We start from the raw sequence: 14,328 nt of genomic DNA on the forward strand, positions 1-14,328 counted from the left end.
CTTTCTGTGACCAAGCAGGTCATGTATTTGTTCCCATCCCCTCGTTATCAGGCCCTGAAGGTCCTGCAAACAAATCTCTTCTTCCCCTCCCTGCCAGCCTCAAGGTCCCTGGCTGGCGGTGGTGATGACTTTGGCACAGAGCCCCGGCATCTCCCATCACAACACACCCTTGAGGAAGTGTATTTTTCAAAATACTTCTTTATTTCTCTCAATACTGACATTACAAAAAAAAAAAAAAAAAAAAAAAAAAAAAAAAAAAAAAAAGAAAAAAAAAGAAAAAAAAAGAAAAAAATTACAAAAAACCCACTATAAAACATTCAGGTCTCGTTGAAACCGAGTAAAACAAATCAGCTTGCATCTGCGCGCTGGCCTGTCTTCTCGCTCACGGCGTCCACCAGATTTCTCTACTGTCGAACTCCACAGGGACCAGTGGAGGGAGCCAGTGGCATCCCCTCGCCGGCCGAAGCGGGCGATTGATCAAATCAGCGCCTCACGGGTCTCCTCGCCCCGTAGGATGACACTGTACAGCTGTACACCACGCACACCCCCCGCACAACCCCCCGCCCCAAGGACACCCCATTTCAAGTCAGTGAATTAGTTTGTTTGTTTGTTTGTTTTAAAACAAAACAAAACAAAACAAAAAAAAGGATTCCCGGGGTGGGGGGAATTATTTTGGCAGGGGGGTTTTCTCGGAGGTGCTGCGGTGAAATAGGAGCTGTACAAAGCCAGGTCGAACGCGCCTCCCGCTCCATAGCAGCCCTTTTCTGGGGAAAAAAACTGGCATGAGGCAGAGTGGGCCGAGAAAGGTAAGAAATATAAAAATTCTCCTGATGGAAATCCAAAGGTTTTAAAAAAATACAGTATTTGAAAATGGAGCCACCAAGCAGATTGCCTCATGCACCTCCCAGCTCCGCCCTGATGTCCAGAAACACCTCCTGAATGAATTGGCCCTGTAGAAAAATATATACACACGCCTCTCTCTTCTTATTAGAATCCCTAAGGTTGACCTGAAACACTAGTAAAACCCACAACTCTGCTCACACTTGGCTCTGCTTTTGCACCCAGATTAGTGCCACACGCACACACACTCCCCCTCTGGGGGGTTGCTGTTCGTGTGGCTGAATCATCCCCCTTGCAAAAAAGCCTGGGTGCGTCAGGCCAGGATCCCCAAAACAGGCAGAGAAAAACCTTTACGAAGTTTATCTAATGAGCTCTATATATATGTATTTAAAAAATAAAAGCAGCAATGCAAACTCAACACATCTGAAAAAAGAAAGCTCCACCCTGGGCTTTCCCCCCTCCTCCTGCTGGCTGGGGCCCTGTGGGCAGCAGGTGCAGGCAGGTTGTGCCCACGAGCACCGGTGACATCCCCAGGCAGGGGCAGGAGGTTGGATGGACCATCCCCACATGCTCCGTTGTTTGGCACTGCCGAGGCTCGGTGTAGGCTTGGCACAGGAGAGTGGGCCACGGCCGGACTCGGTACCGTGGTCCCAGGTGAGAAATAGTCCGGCTACTGGGGGGGCCACCGCGGGCAGGAGTAATTGGCACCGCGGGACAGCCGGGACCCCAAACAGCAGCAAGTATCAAAGAGGGGAAGAGAAAAACCAGCAGCGGGGACGCCAGATCCTGCGGAGTCCTATTTACACTGCGCTGGACCCCGACAAGTCCAGCCTCTTGTGAAAAGAGTGGCTTGAAAAGCAGGTGACATAAAAAACCCACGACGCGACACACCTCCCGGGGCAAAGGGCCCATGGCTCTCGCTCGTGCGAGGCAGGAAAGCTGGACCTCTGGGGAGAAAGAAAAAGTCTGGCAGCCTGTGGCAGACAGGAGACTCCCCATTGTTGGAGTAGAAAACTGGCAAAGAAGAATGGATGGGGGGTGGGTCGGGTGGGTTTTTTGGGGAGGGAAAGTAGTGTGAGGGGTGGTTGTCTTTTTTTTTTTGCATTTAAAAGTGCTGTGGCACCTTGGCTCTGTGCAGGCCAGGTGCTGTGGCACATGCGTTTGGAGTATTGCTGCTTTGGAGGAGAGTCCCAGGGCTCTAGGAGCATGGGAGGTGCTGCTTGAGGATCTGTCTCGTCTGGGGAGCTATTCTGTCTGGGAAGCGGATTTTGAACTCCACGATCAAGTCTCCTCGCTGGCTGGGGGCCTTGGGGAAGGGCAGACCCTCCCCACGCAGTCTCTTCACTGTCCCTGGCTTGATGATGTCGTTGCAGGGAAGTGGGATCACCCTTCCGTCGATGGTGGGAATGTTCACTGTGCAGCCGCACAAGGCCTGAGGGGAGAAGAGGGGACACGCCATCAGATGGGGCTGACACCCCAAAGCATCCCAACAGCTACACCCCGTCCACCCACCCGCTGCTCCCGGGGTTAAACCACCCAGGTCCCTTTGGACAATGCCCAAGAGCACGGGGTGATGCTCACCACTGCAAGCCCAGCTCTCTGCTGGTGCCAGCCCAGTCTAACCACCATGAACTGGGCTGCAGAAGCCATGCAGGAGAGGGGTGCCCCAGCTTCACTGGGGGAACGACTTCCCTCCCCTCCTCCTGGGCTCCCCAGGAGGCACCACCAGCAAGCACCAAGCCACCCACAGCAACAGGACAGGCTAAATTTAGCACCTGTCCAACCTCGGGCAGCCGAAAATCCAGCTGAGATCATGGGATGCCACCACAACTCATCAGCTGTCACCCTCTGGAGCACGGCAGCTCTGCCTGGCGCTGGGGTTATCTATAGCACAGCCTGTGCCCCATCCCCACCACTGACAGCCCCCACAAGGCTACACTGACGCGGGATGATGGTGTGGTCATGGCACAGTACTGAGCTTTCCTGGGAGCCAGGCTGCCAAAGGGGCTGGTTCCTAGGAAACCAGCCAATGGGTCACCCATCCCCATGGCAAAGCCAGGAGCCAGTGCCGGGGGTGCCACCTCGCTGTACCCCAGCCTCCGGAAGCAGCCGGGGCGGTGGGCGCCACGGCAGGCACACGCCGGCCTGCATTGGCGAGCCACGTGATGCGAGAATGCAGCAAGAAAATCCTTGTGTCCTTAAATAACTCAGACAGCTCTGGCGTACATGTGGGCAGGATCATCTCCAGGCTTTCAGCAAAGGCTGATGGAGAGGACTGCGGAGCGATGCTTCTGGAAGTGGGGGGTGGTTTGCTGAGGTACAGCCCTGAGCTTCCGCGTGGGGGCTGGCTCAGGTTTGCCACCCTGAACTGGGTCCTGGGAGTCCCAGTCCTCCCAAAATGCCCTGCAAGAGGAGGGGGAGAAGATGCAATTGCTGTTTCTGGGGTAGGTGGGAGAATGTTCTGCATTCCCCTCCCCAGGAAAAGCCTCCAGTGGCAGAGCAGCAACAGGCACCAGGAGAAACATCTCTTCTCGTGCCGGCCACTGGCTCAGGGATGATGGACATGGCTTCTGCAGGTGAATCAGGGCTTTGCACCAGGGGGTTCACAGAGGGGTCTGTGCCAGAGCCGGCTGGGGGTCTCTGGTGAGAGAACAGGAGAGAGGGTGCTGTCTCCTTGCACGGCTCATCTCCACAGGCCTCCTCCTGGGAAGGTTGTCCTCCAGGGATGAGCTTTTCTGCCTGCAGGAAGATGCCATCACCAGCTGCGTGCGAGCAGCAGGTGCTTGGCTGATCTCCAGCAGGTTGTGGGAGGGAAACAAAGGACAACCTCCCAGCATCAAGGAATTTCTGCCCTGCACTCACCCAAGGATGCCAGATTCCTCCTGCTCGCTGGTGCCCACTTGCCATGTGCCACGGAGGGCTGCACGGCTACACATGTGCCAGTGAAAGGACATCTCCAGCACAAAATGGAAAGAAGAACAAGAACTCCCTATGGGAACACGTGGATGAGGAAAGCAGAGGGATGGGAACAGAGCAGGCGGTAACAGTGAAGGCAGACGGGATCTTAATGTTTCCTTCCCAAAGCCAAGACGCAAGAATCCGAGGCGATCGCTCCTCCACCGTATGTCCCTGTTTTTCATTCCTCTTGCTCAACTTCACTGGCATTTGGGAAACCGGTTGCTGAAGTAACACCAGTCACCGCGGGAGCTACCCCGCATCCTAGAAAGAGGTTTGGTTTATCCCTAGGGATGAAATCACCCTGGGTTTGATAGCTGAGTGCTGTGCTGTGCGAGCAGAGCTCTATCTAGGTCAGCGCCGGGTCCTCCTCCGCTCGCAGCGGAGCTGCCGGGGAGGACGTCGCCATCGGTCGCGTCTCAGCCGGGTGCTGACGCGTGGATGCTTTGAGGAAGGTGAAGCCAGGTAAAGGATGCAAAGCGGGATGGTGCCGAGGGCAGGCATTAGCCTGGCAGCCGGGCGGGCACGAGGCCCCGCCAGCAGCGCTGCCTCCTGCCAGAGGCAGCTGCTGGTGGAGCAACACCTCTCCTCCCTCCCGCGGCTTCCTGCTGCAGCACACGCCTGTAATTTTAGGAAGGAAGTCGACGAGTCCCTGGAGTAACCCTCATACACCTCTGATTCTGCAGCGGACAGGTGGCAAGCAACCTGCACTGCCCTGGCCAGGCATCCAGCAGGGCTGGAGGGGGCTGGGAGGGGCCTCCAGCACAGCAGTGAGTGGGGTCACAGGACCCACTGCCTGCCAGCTTTGCTGGCACTGTGCTCTCTCATGGCAGCAGCAGAGACTAAAGCTCAGGCTAAAAAAGGCAGCCTTGCAAGGAAGAAGGGTGAAAGGCTATGACCAGAGGCTCAGGCAATGAAGAGGTTGTACTCTATCACGTATTGACGTGGCAGCATACAGAGCTGGAGAGGTCTCAGCACCTGCTCGAGCTCCAGAGAACTTAAGGAACTTCTCACAGAAGATAAAAGCAGCAGAGTATAGCCCTGGTTAGGGATGGCAGCCAGGCCAGCAGCTCCATAAGGACACCCAGCATGTCGGGCTTGCGGTGAGGAAGGACAGAGACCAGAAGTTCCAGCTCAAAGAAATGAGGAATTTTGCCTGGACCAGCAATTTTCCACTTTGTGACTGCATTGTGCAAACCCAATGCCAGCACAGAGATCACAAGTGTTCAACACTTATGGTGCAACACAGCACGTGAGGCTGGAACAGGTTTCTCCAGTTGCTTCTCAAAGGTCAACTCTAGGCAAGAGTCTCTCCAGCCTGGGCAGTGCACAAACCTGGGCTAACATGGTCTGGACATCAGCACAGACAGCTCAGGGTTAATTTTATGGATAAGGGGAACAAACAGAAGGAAATATCTGAGATATGGCATGCATGGTTCCATAAATAAGGCATTCTCTCCCAAGTATTTCTGGATCGGCCACAGGAACCAGCCACTGCAGGAATAAACCTCTGCACTTCACACTGTGAGGGAAACTGAACTCCTGAGTCTTGCAGCTTAACTGGAGCTGAGTTTGCTCCAAGAGTGCCCAGTTACTGCCTGATCCATGTGGCTCCTCTTTGCCCCCAGTACACGTTGTCACAGCCCCAGCTGGGATGCAGAGCCGCCGCAGAGCTCTCCTGACTCGCTGGTACACTTCACAAGCTCACATTTCCCTACCTCGGGTCTGGCCCATTGAGCTTATTTCTATTAAATGCACTTCAGAACATAAATCTGCCTTCAGGAAGGAAAAAAAAAATCAGCTCATTAAGAAGACAGACAGCGTCTACCGTCTGAAAGGAATAGCAAATGGCAGCTGCCAAAAACGTCAATGTTAAATGCAGCTGCCAGCTGGGATTTATTATATGGTAGTTATACAGCAGCAGCAGCAGTGAACAGCACATCTTGTACTGAGGTAATCTCCACTTTCCTCTCCCACCTTCACACAGATTGCTGGCTCTGATGCACCCAGCCTGGCCACGACCTCCAGGACTGGCAGCCTGGATACGTTGAGTTTTACTCACCGCCTGGATATTTCATCTATTTTGTTCCTTATTTAGGAAAGCCAGAACCAAGGAAAACAGCTAAAGCACTGCTCAGGGAGGGTGAGGGATCACCTTCCTCCACGTGACCCTGCTCTCTGCCCACAGGGAGAGGCACCTGGTGCCATCCCGGGCAGTAACTAAGCCACAGCAGGCTCAGATACGAGAAGAGCAGGGATCAGACTCTTGCTAGCCAACGCGGGTTTTCCCTTGTTCCTACAGAGTATCTGGGCTCTGTTCCACACGTGAATATCCTACGCTAAAACAGAAAAACAAGACATATGGAGAAGGGAAAAAATGGATAAATACCACCTGTACTGGCTCAAGGGACCACAGCATCCATGTCCTACACCCAGCATGGAGGTCGAGCATCTCCAAAACCAAGAGGGAGTTGGCCTCTGCAGCTCCTTTCTCACGACCTACCTGGTCCTTCCTATTCAGTGTTGGGAGAGGGACTGACTCCCATCGTGGCCCCAAATGCCATGACCCAGTGCCACCTCCCAGCCCGGGGGATTTACCACCTATACCCACCTCTTTAAGACTGATGTTTGCCGTGTAGATCACGTTTGTCCCATCCCTCTTGAAGTGTGAGTGAGGCTTGTCCTTGAGGATGAAGACGATGTCGGCAGGGATGTTATCTGGGGTGGCATCCCCTTCTTTGGGGAATGTGATTTTGGTTCCCTCCTTCCAACCCCGTTTGATGACAATGTTTAGGATCTTGTCCTCAGTCCGCATGGTCCGGCCATCAGCGTTGACCCTTCTGCGCGTGATCTTCATCCTCTTGGTGGATCCGTGGTAGATCTCTTCCAGGGACACCTTGAGCTCGTGGATGACAGGAGGGTCTTGGACCTTCCTCCGTGTGTGCAGGGACTCTTGGTGCCGCCGGTGAACCCCATTGATGCCGTTGAAACCAAACCTGCCGAAGGCACTGAAAGGGTCGTCGTCGTCATCCATATCCATGTCTTCCTGGTCAAAGCCATTGAACATCCGGGAGCGGCTGCTGGCGAAGAAGATGTCGAAAGGGTTGGAGCCTCCAAAGAAGGATGCGAAGGTGGCATGGGGGTCTCCATGGAAGGTATAGTGGAAAGTGCTTCCTGAGCCACCTGAAGAGCCACCTCCAGTTTTGAGACCTGGAAGAGAAGTGGGAAGATAAGACATGAAGGCTCATCTGCTGGGGGATGCTGTGCTGGCACTGCACTTTCCAGATGGGAGGATGGTCTCTGTGGCCTGCAGGCAGTTATTCCACTATCTCCTGGGTGTGTAGGTCACTCCTTCCAGCTTAGCCACCTGTGAAGACCATGGGCCAGGCGGGCACCACCTCTATCCATGACACATAGTCCTGCCCCTACACCCAGCAAGCTCAAATTCCATTCAGGTTTTGTCCCCTCTGTCCCTACTGAATGGCTTCTTTGGCTTTCTCCACCCAATTCAGAGTATTTTAATTTAAAATATATCCTGATTAGCCCATGTCCATTTTTCCCCATGAGCACACTCCTGTTTGCCCCAATAGCCTTGCCTTGGACATTAGGAAAATGGTCTGGACATTAGGAAAAAATTGTTCACAGAACGGGCGGTCAGGCATTGGAAGAGGCTGCCCATGGAAGTAGTGGAGTCACCATCCCTGGAAGTGTTCAGAAGGTGTGTGGACGTGGCACCTGTGAACATGGCAGTGTTACATTAAATGATCTTAGAGACCTTTTCCAACCTCCATGATTCTATGAGCAGGTGGAAGTCGGCAACCTGCCAGGTCGGCACGCAGCTCCTGCATACCGACTGTATAAAACACCAGGTAAGATCCAGGTTTGGATCTTTTGGCAACCCTTCCCATGGAAAACTCTCCTGCTGGGTCCCAGACTGAGCCTTATATTACTGCAACTCCCCTCAGGTCCCAAGGCACATTTGAAGTGCCCCCCAGAAGAGGTCACACACGCTCTGCAAGGCTATTTTTGACCAGAAGGGGTGGGAAGGGTTAAGCCAAGCCGAGCTCAGGGACTATTTTCAGGGCATGCCAGTGACAGTGAAGGGCTATTTCTGACAGGCTGTCCCTTGCACCATGCCCCCACCTCCCTTCACAGCAGGACAAGTTTGGGGGTCTCTTCTGATTGATGAAGTTAATATTCTGGGTGGGTCAGAGGGGCTTTTGCTTCACCTTGCCCATCACAGCCTGTAGGACCCAGAAGCTCCTCAAAATACCAATCACCAACATGTTGCTCCAAAAAATGGGAAACAAAAGGTGTGCGGGGTCACGGACCAGGACTTGTCTAATGCTGATGGGGCAAGGGGGGAGAAGGTGTTTAACCTGATGGGGCAATGAGAGTGGGCTCTCCCCTCCTTCCTTAACTCACTCTTATTTTAGATGCCTGCAGGCGATGGGGATTTCGACAAATCCCCAGTGAGCCCCTGTCCCTAATGGACTGTGCAGCCAGGAGGTTTCACCTTTAATCCCATGACGCCAGCATGAGTGGGGTCCGATTTCATCAAGGCCTCCCGGGAAAAGCTGTTTTCCCACTTGAGACAGTCTCTTCTCATTTTACAGGGTGGCAAAATCACTGTGCCTGGTGCACCCATTATAGCCCTGACATAACTTAAGGGTAGACAATTAACCCATCGCTGGTTAATTCTGCTGGTGGCTTGTGAGGGGGATGCACCTGCCCGAAAGAGGGGCTGTCTCTTCCATCCAGCAGCCTGCTTCTGCCAGACCTCCTGCTCTTTTAAGCACCCAAGTCCTGGGCTGATTAATGCAGATGCTATTCAGCACTCTCCTCGAATGGGGTTGTGCTCTTCCATCTTCGACTAATAAGGCTGCCTGCGTTGGAGCAGCTCTCCTCCTCCTCCTCCTCCTCCATGCCAACCACCAGACAACAGCAGCCTCTTGGTTTCAAAACAAGGGCCTATTACTTAAATTGGGAAAAGCTTTGAATCCAGTAGGTCAGCTTGTACCAGGCAGGACAGCGGGACCAGTGCCCAAAGGCAGGGGGCATGTGGGCAAAAGCAATACTTCTCTGGTGCTTTATTTAGGTCAGTTAAAGAGTAGCTAATGAGTTACCCCAGGTATGATGCACGAGGTGAGCTCCTTCCACTTCCATCTCTCAGCCCACACCCAGGGTTTTGGGGCAGAGGGCAGAAGAAGCCCAGCCACCCCAGGGAGCAAGGCAGCAAGCTGGAAAAGTGGAGCAGCCCAGGGAGGAGGGAGATGAGAGGTGATTTCTGGTGCCTGCGGAGCATTCAGTCTCCCCCATTCTGTGGCTACCAGTCCCACTTCAGGAGCAGACATGGAACAGTGGAACACCTGTGTGTGAAAACTCTCCCTCTCCTGCAAAACCAATTGGAACCCCACACTCCTGCCTCCCAGTGGGAAGTGCTCATCTCCTTACCTTCCTCCCCATATTGGTCATAAACGGCTCGTTTCTTGGGGTCACTCAGGACATCATAAGCCTCTGCGATCTCCTTGAACTTCTCCTCCGCGTTGGGGTCTTTGTTCTTATCAGGGTGGTATTTCAGGGCCATTTTCCGATAGGCTTTCTTGATTTCATCCTCATTGGCGCCGCTCTGGATGCCCAAAATCTTGTAATAGTCCTTCCCCATGACAGCAACACTGCCGGGAGCTGAGTACTTATTCCTGAAAGCAGAAAGACAGCTCTTCGTAAGGTGAATATTGCCCTGTGGCAGCCAGGGACGGGGCCGGCACACACTGGCACGCACTTATCGCGGAGCCGACGCTCCCTGCGTCCTGCTGGCCAGCAGCACCAAAGCCGGCTCCAGTCCACGCTTCCCACTAGAGGTCAGAGCCCCGGTGCCAGAAGGTGTCCCAGCTCTGGCTCTACCCTTCTGAGCCCCACGGCAGGGATAGACAGACTCATCTCCGAGGCTGACAGGGAGAGAGAGCCTGAGTCGGGGCACGGCGCTATTATAGGGGCCACGCCACTGCCAACGTCAGGCCAGGACTGCATCCCTGTCCGTCCCCCCTGGCTGAGTCAGGAGGGCTGAGCTATGTCTAAATGTAGCTGCCGGCCTGTGTCCACCCCCTCGCCTGGTTCTCTCCCAGCTGGGGACCTGAGACCCAAGTCGGGGTGATGACAGCAGGTTTTTGGAGACTGAAAGCAGTGGCAGGGACCATGCTGCGCCTTCACCTTAGAGGAACTTCAAACATTTTGTTCCTGAAAGCAATTGGCATTCAGCTGGAGATAAGCGCCTCCGGCTGTCAGAGCCGTAATTTGTATTTAGCGAAGAGAGAAAAGAGCCGTTAGACAGAAACATCTTGTGATGGTGGGAGGGCTTTTTTATTTTTTTGTTTTAAAAAAATCCAACACTTTTTAGCCTGACTTGCACTCCCCGAGAGCCTCCAACTGCCTCTTGCAGTACGGCAGGAACCCAGGGCTCAGTCGCTCCATCGTGCGGGGGCTGAGGCCGTGGCCATGCCTATGCCTATACTAAGGCATGGAAAACCCGGTGGCCATAATTCATCCCCCAGTCACGCCGCTGGAGTGGCACCGACCCAGGAAGCAGCCACAGGAGAAGGGAGGGCTGCTCCTCCAGGCAGAGGCTGAGCAAACTCCATGCTCCTCAACCTTTGGTTATCTGACAGCAAACTCCTGCTCCCCCACTCCCCAACTGAGTCCCACGACTCAGTGCCTGCTGCTGGCCCTGCTCCTCCCAGGTACTGTCCCAGCAGACCCCCTGCTCTCCTGCTGCTCGTATCCTGCTCTCTGCTACAGTCCAGTTTTCACCCTGCCCAAACACCCCTGAGCAGCCTCAGCTCACTGTGCCACTCCAGCACATGGATTTTGGCACAGGGTGTGAGCCTTCACCCTTTTCTTCACCACCATGCAAGCTACCAGATGTTCTTCCCCACTCTTATTCTATCCCTGAGATCCTGTTGGAGCTCTCAACCACAGCAGCTCAATCAAAGGTGGCTGTGCTCCCCCAGGATCCATCCCTACACTGCTACAGAGAGCCCTTAGCATCCACACCAAGCATCCAACACTTTTCTTGGGCCACGCCTTGGACAATGACCACCTTGGAAACTGGCCCCACACTTGGCCACCTCCATCCAAACCATCAACCTCTGCTCTTTTTTGCCCCAGCCATGGAGCAGGTACTTTGCTGTAGATGGTGAGGGGGGCTAAGGCTAAATTAGGGGAGATGGAGGCATCTGCAGACACGTGCAGCAGCTCAAGGGGCACAGAAGAGGTGGGAGGAGGTCCCTGGGGGCGTAAGGAGCATCGACAGCATCTCTCGTGGCAGCTCCTGCGCGCAGAGACGCCGGCAGCACCCAGCCCGCCGGCAGCACCCAGCCCACGCAGGCGCTGGGGGATGCTCTGCCCCCTGCCCACCCCCACCTCCCCTTCCCGCGGGGCTGGGGGGCTGCGGGAGGCCCTGGGGTGAGCAACAGGCAGCAGCACCAAGAGCTAACTTGTCAATGTCCTCCACACAAAGGTCACTCCAACGCCTCCCTTCCCCACAGCAGCCTCCAGTGGAGGACAGGGGCTCCCTGTGACCAGCACCAGGACCAGGATCAGGATTTGGCCCTGTCTGGCTGATGCTGACCCTCCCACAGCGAGGGCAAACCAAGCAGCACTGAAGGCAACCCCATCACACCCTGGCTCCAGCAACAGAGGTGACAATCCTTCTATTGTCCCCCCACAAGCACCACAGTGTCCAGCTCTGACCCCGCGCAGCCCAACTCGGCAGCACCACTGGGACCGCGTCACCCAGCCAAAACTCCACGGAAAATACGAAAATACATTAAAACAGGCTTCCCATTAAAATATATCCTGTTCTGGCAAATGCTGTTGCCCCCCGAAAGATCTCTGGTCTTGCCCACTGAGGGGTCTTTGGGGATGCCTGCCGAGGATATTCTCCTGACCAGAGAGCCCTCTGTCCGGCTGGGCATAGGGAGGGGGGAATTCCTGTACCGAAATGCATCCCGGTGCCGCGGTTTACCGTGCTGGAGAGGACCAGGTGCTGCCGGGTGACCCGGTGGGTTAAGGCACGCTCCCAAGGCTCAGCTCACATGCACAATGGTGGCAAAACACGACTCTGTCCCCGCAGAGCCTCCCTCCTTCCCTCCCACCTCCTGGGATCAGCTGCGCCTTGCCACCGCTCCTCTCCCCCTTCTGCTCAGTCATCCTCTCCTGCCTTCCCATTTAACCCCCTCGGGAGCGGTGGGGGGTTTCAGCCAGGAAAAGCCATTCCTGCATCTCCCTCCCAAAGCAGACGCCTTCGGATAAGCCACGGCCACCCTGCCTTAGAAAACCACAGGCATCCCCTGGCACTGCCGAGCCAGCCCAGCCTCCATCCTCCTCTCGCAATCACACCAAAAGAAAAAAATAATTAAATAAAGAATAAATCTTTGTTCCGGCCCCGCACATGACATCAGCCCGAGCAACCGCTGGGTGAGCGCGCCAGCTGAATAGCGATCGCTTGACATAATCCCTCCGCTCGGCAGTCATCTAAGGGAACAAACCCAGCCCGGCAGCGGCACTGGCCAGGGTTTTTTTGTTCCATCCCGGGGTGCAAGGTCACCGCGGGATGCCGGAGACAGGCGCTGATGGTTTAATGAGGACACAAGGTCGAGAGGCGGAAACCCACTTACCGAAACTTTACGAACACATTCATAGTCCAAGCTGTCATTTTTAAGGGCTCTAGTTTTATTTTAAACATCGCGGCTGTCCGCAGGCGCCGGCAGGTGCTGTGCGCCCGGCCGGGAGGCGCTGGAGGGTGGGAGGAGGGCGGCGGGGAGAAAGGTGCCGGCTCGTGCCGGGGATGCCGCCGCCGACAAGGGATGCTCTGGTGGCGAGCCTCCCCCTCCAGCTCCCCAGGCACACCCAAAGGGCAGCTCCTCGCCAGCCCGGCGGCCGCGGTTGGCTCTGACCTCACTCCCAGGGTGGCTCCGAAAGGGCTCTGGTCGACGCGGTGCTGCTGGGGAGCTGCCGTCCTTTGTGCGCTTCCCAGCCGCGCGCGGAGAGACCCTTCAATGGAGTCGCTCGCCGTGCTGTAATTTTCCCTTTAATTGGTTTCTCGACGCTTTCTCGCTAAACCGACGGATTAAGACACTTCTGCTTAATCCGTCAGTTCCTGCATCCTCCTTCCCTGCTGCCGCAAAGCGCCCGGCAGCCCCGGTACTGGCACGTCCCCCGCGCAGCCCCCGCCGAGGAGCAGGGAGAGCAGCCAGGAGCCCCTCGGTGTCCCCAGAAACGACTCTGCTGACGCCCAGGGCTGTGCACCCGCCAGGCGAATCGGGGAGGGAGAAAAGTAGGGCGGCGTTGATATGGAAAAAAGTCACGTTAACCAATGTGCACCTCCCCAGCTTTCCCCTTCGGATGTGCGGGGGTCCCTGTATCCCCCTCACCGGGTGCCGGCACCGGTCCCCCCGTAGAAGGGCTCTGAGCGCCGCTCTCCCGCCCAGGACCGACCAGGAGCTCCCAGCGACGGCAGGGCAGCGGGATGGGGACGGTGCGTCCCCCGAGCCCACGGCGCAAAAACCTACTTCTGAGAAGTCACCTTCAGGCGCGCCAAGGAAAGCCAATGCCACCGCGTCCCCCCGTCCGTCACCGCCACTCGCGGGCCACGGAGAGCATCCTTTCCGGACGCTCCACACAGAAATTGGGCAGCTATGCCGGGTCATCACCGGGCAGCTCCTGCATCCCACCCTCGGGAAGTGAAATGCCAGGAGGGCGACAGCCCCTATCCCGCTGCGTCGCCGGGGGCCGGGGGTCCCGCTGCGCTCCGAGTGCCGGGTGGGATCGGCGAGCTTCGGGTGCCGAGGGAGCGCATACCTCTCGGCGCGGCTCCAGAAGAGCAGGATGGCCGGCATGGCAGCGTATCCTGGGTTCAGTCAGGGAGCTGGAGGGGATCTTGTCGTGCCGGGGCAGGCAGAGCCACCCGTGCCCGTGCTGGATGGCAGCCGCAGGCAACCAGGCAGCAATGTCATGACTACCCGCAATGAATCATCCCCTCCCCGAGCCCCCACACGCACCGCCCGCCTCCCCCTCCCCACCGACAGCCCCACTGGGGTGCCGGCACCTGCGTGGGGACGGGGTTAACCCTCCCCTCGCTGCCTCTGTCGGCACAGCCCCCACTGCCAGCCCCGTCGGCGGCTGCCTCCTGCGTGGGCGCGGACCAGGACCCCCGCTCAGCGTCTCCTCACAGAGTCTCCCATTTCCGTGCCCACGGGGTGCTGCCTCCTGCGTGGGGATGAGGTCAAGCCCCACTCACCATCCCCCACAGACAGGGTCTCCCATTTCCAGACCCATCTAGTGCTGGCTCCTGGGCAGGGATGGGATCAAGCTTCCCTCACCAGCGTCTCCTCAAGCAGGATCCCCTCTTTCCAGCCCCACTAGGGTGCTCATACTGGTATGGGGATGGGGTCAAGCCCCCCTGTGCAGCCCTCCATTTAGGGTACCCCCTTTCCAGACCCACCAGGGTGCTCACGGTGGTGTGGGGGGGGGTTA

General features: G+C 56.3%; 1 protein-coding gene across 3 annotated transcripts; it reads right to left on the reverse strand.

The window, feature by feature from the left end:
- Window positions 1-271: 271 nt before the first annotated feature.
- On the reverse strand, window positions 272-13,791 carry DNAJB5 (DnaJ heat shock protein family (Hsp40) member B5). 3 transcript variants are annotated; one of them, XM_017819083.1, is made up of 4 exons: window positions 13,654-13,791; window positions 9,250-9,494; window positions 6,407-7,005; window positions 272-2,272 (listed from the first exon to the last, which is right to left on the reverse strand). In XM_017819083.1, exons 1-4 carry the CDS (start codon window positions 13,689-13,691, stop codon window positions 2,039-2,041), a joined length of 1,116 nt encoding a protein of 371 aa, XP_017674572.1. In that variant the 5' UTR covers window positions 13,692-13,791; the 3' UTR covers window positions 272-2,038. The 3 variants fall into 3 exon arrangements, with proteins under 3 accessions (XP_017674572.1, XP_017674575.1, XP_017674574.1); XM_017819086.1 differs by lacking the exon at window positions 13,654-13,791 and adding an exon at window positions 11,819-11,916 and having other exon boundaries at window positions 1,926-2,272; XM_017819085.1 differs by lacking the exon at window positions 13,654-13,791 and adding an exon at window positions 9,578-9,776 and having other exon boundaries at window positions 1,926-2,272.
- Window positions 13,792-14,328: the final 537 nt, after the last annotated feature.

This window comes from Lepidothrix coronata, unplaced genomic scaffold (genome assembly GCF_001604755.1).
Source record: "Lepidothrix coronata isolate B3197 unplaced genomic scaffold, Lepidothrix_coronata-1.0 Scaffold72, whole genome shotgun sequence".
NCBI lineage: Eukaryota > Metazoa > Chordata > Aves > Passeriformes > Pipridae > Lepidothrix > Lepidothrix coronata.

Bases quoted from the DNA above. Each gene is read 5' to 3' on its own strand.
- DNAJB5 (XM_017819083.1), bottom strand. From the start codon at position 13,691: ATGCCGGCCATCCTGCTCTTCTGGAGCCGCGCCGAGAG. The intron at 7,006-9,249 runs GTAAGGAGATGA...CTTCTCTTCCAG, and splicing joins TGACCAATATGGGGAGGAAG to GTCTCAAAACTGGAGGTGGC. The intron at 2,273-6,406 runs GTGGGTATAGGT...TTCTCCCCTCAG, and splicing joins CAAACATCAGTCTTAAAGAG to GCCTTGTGCGGCTGCACAGT.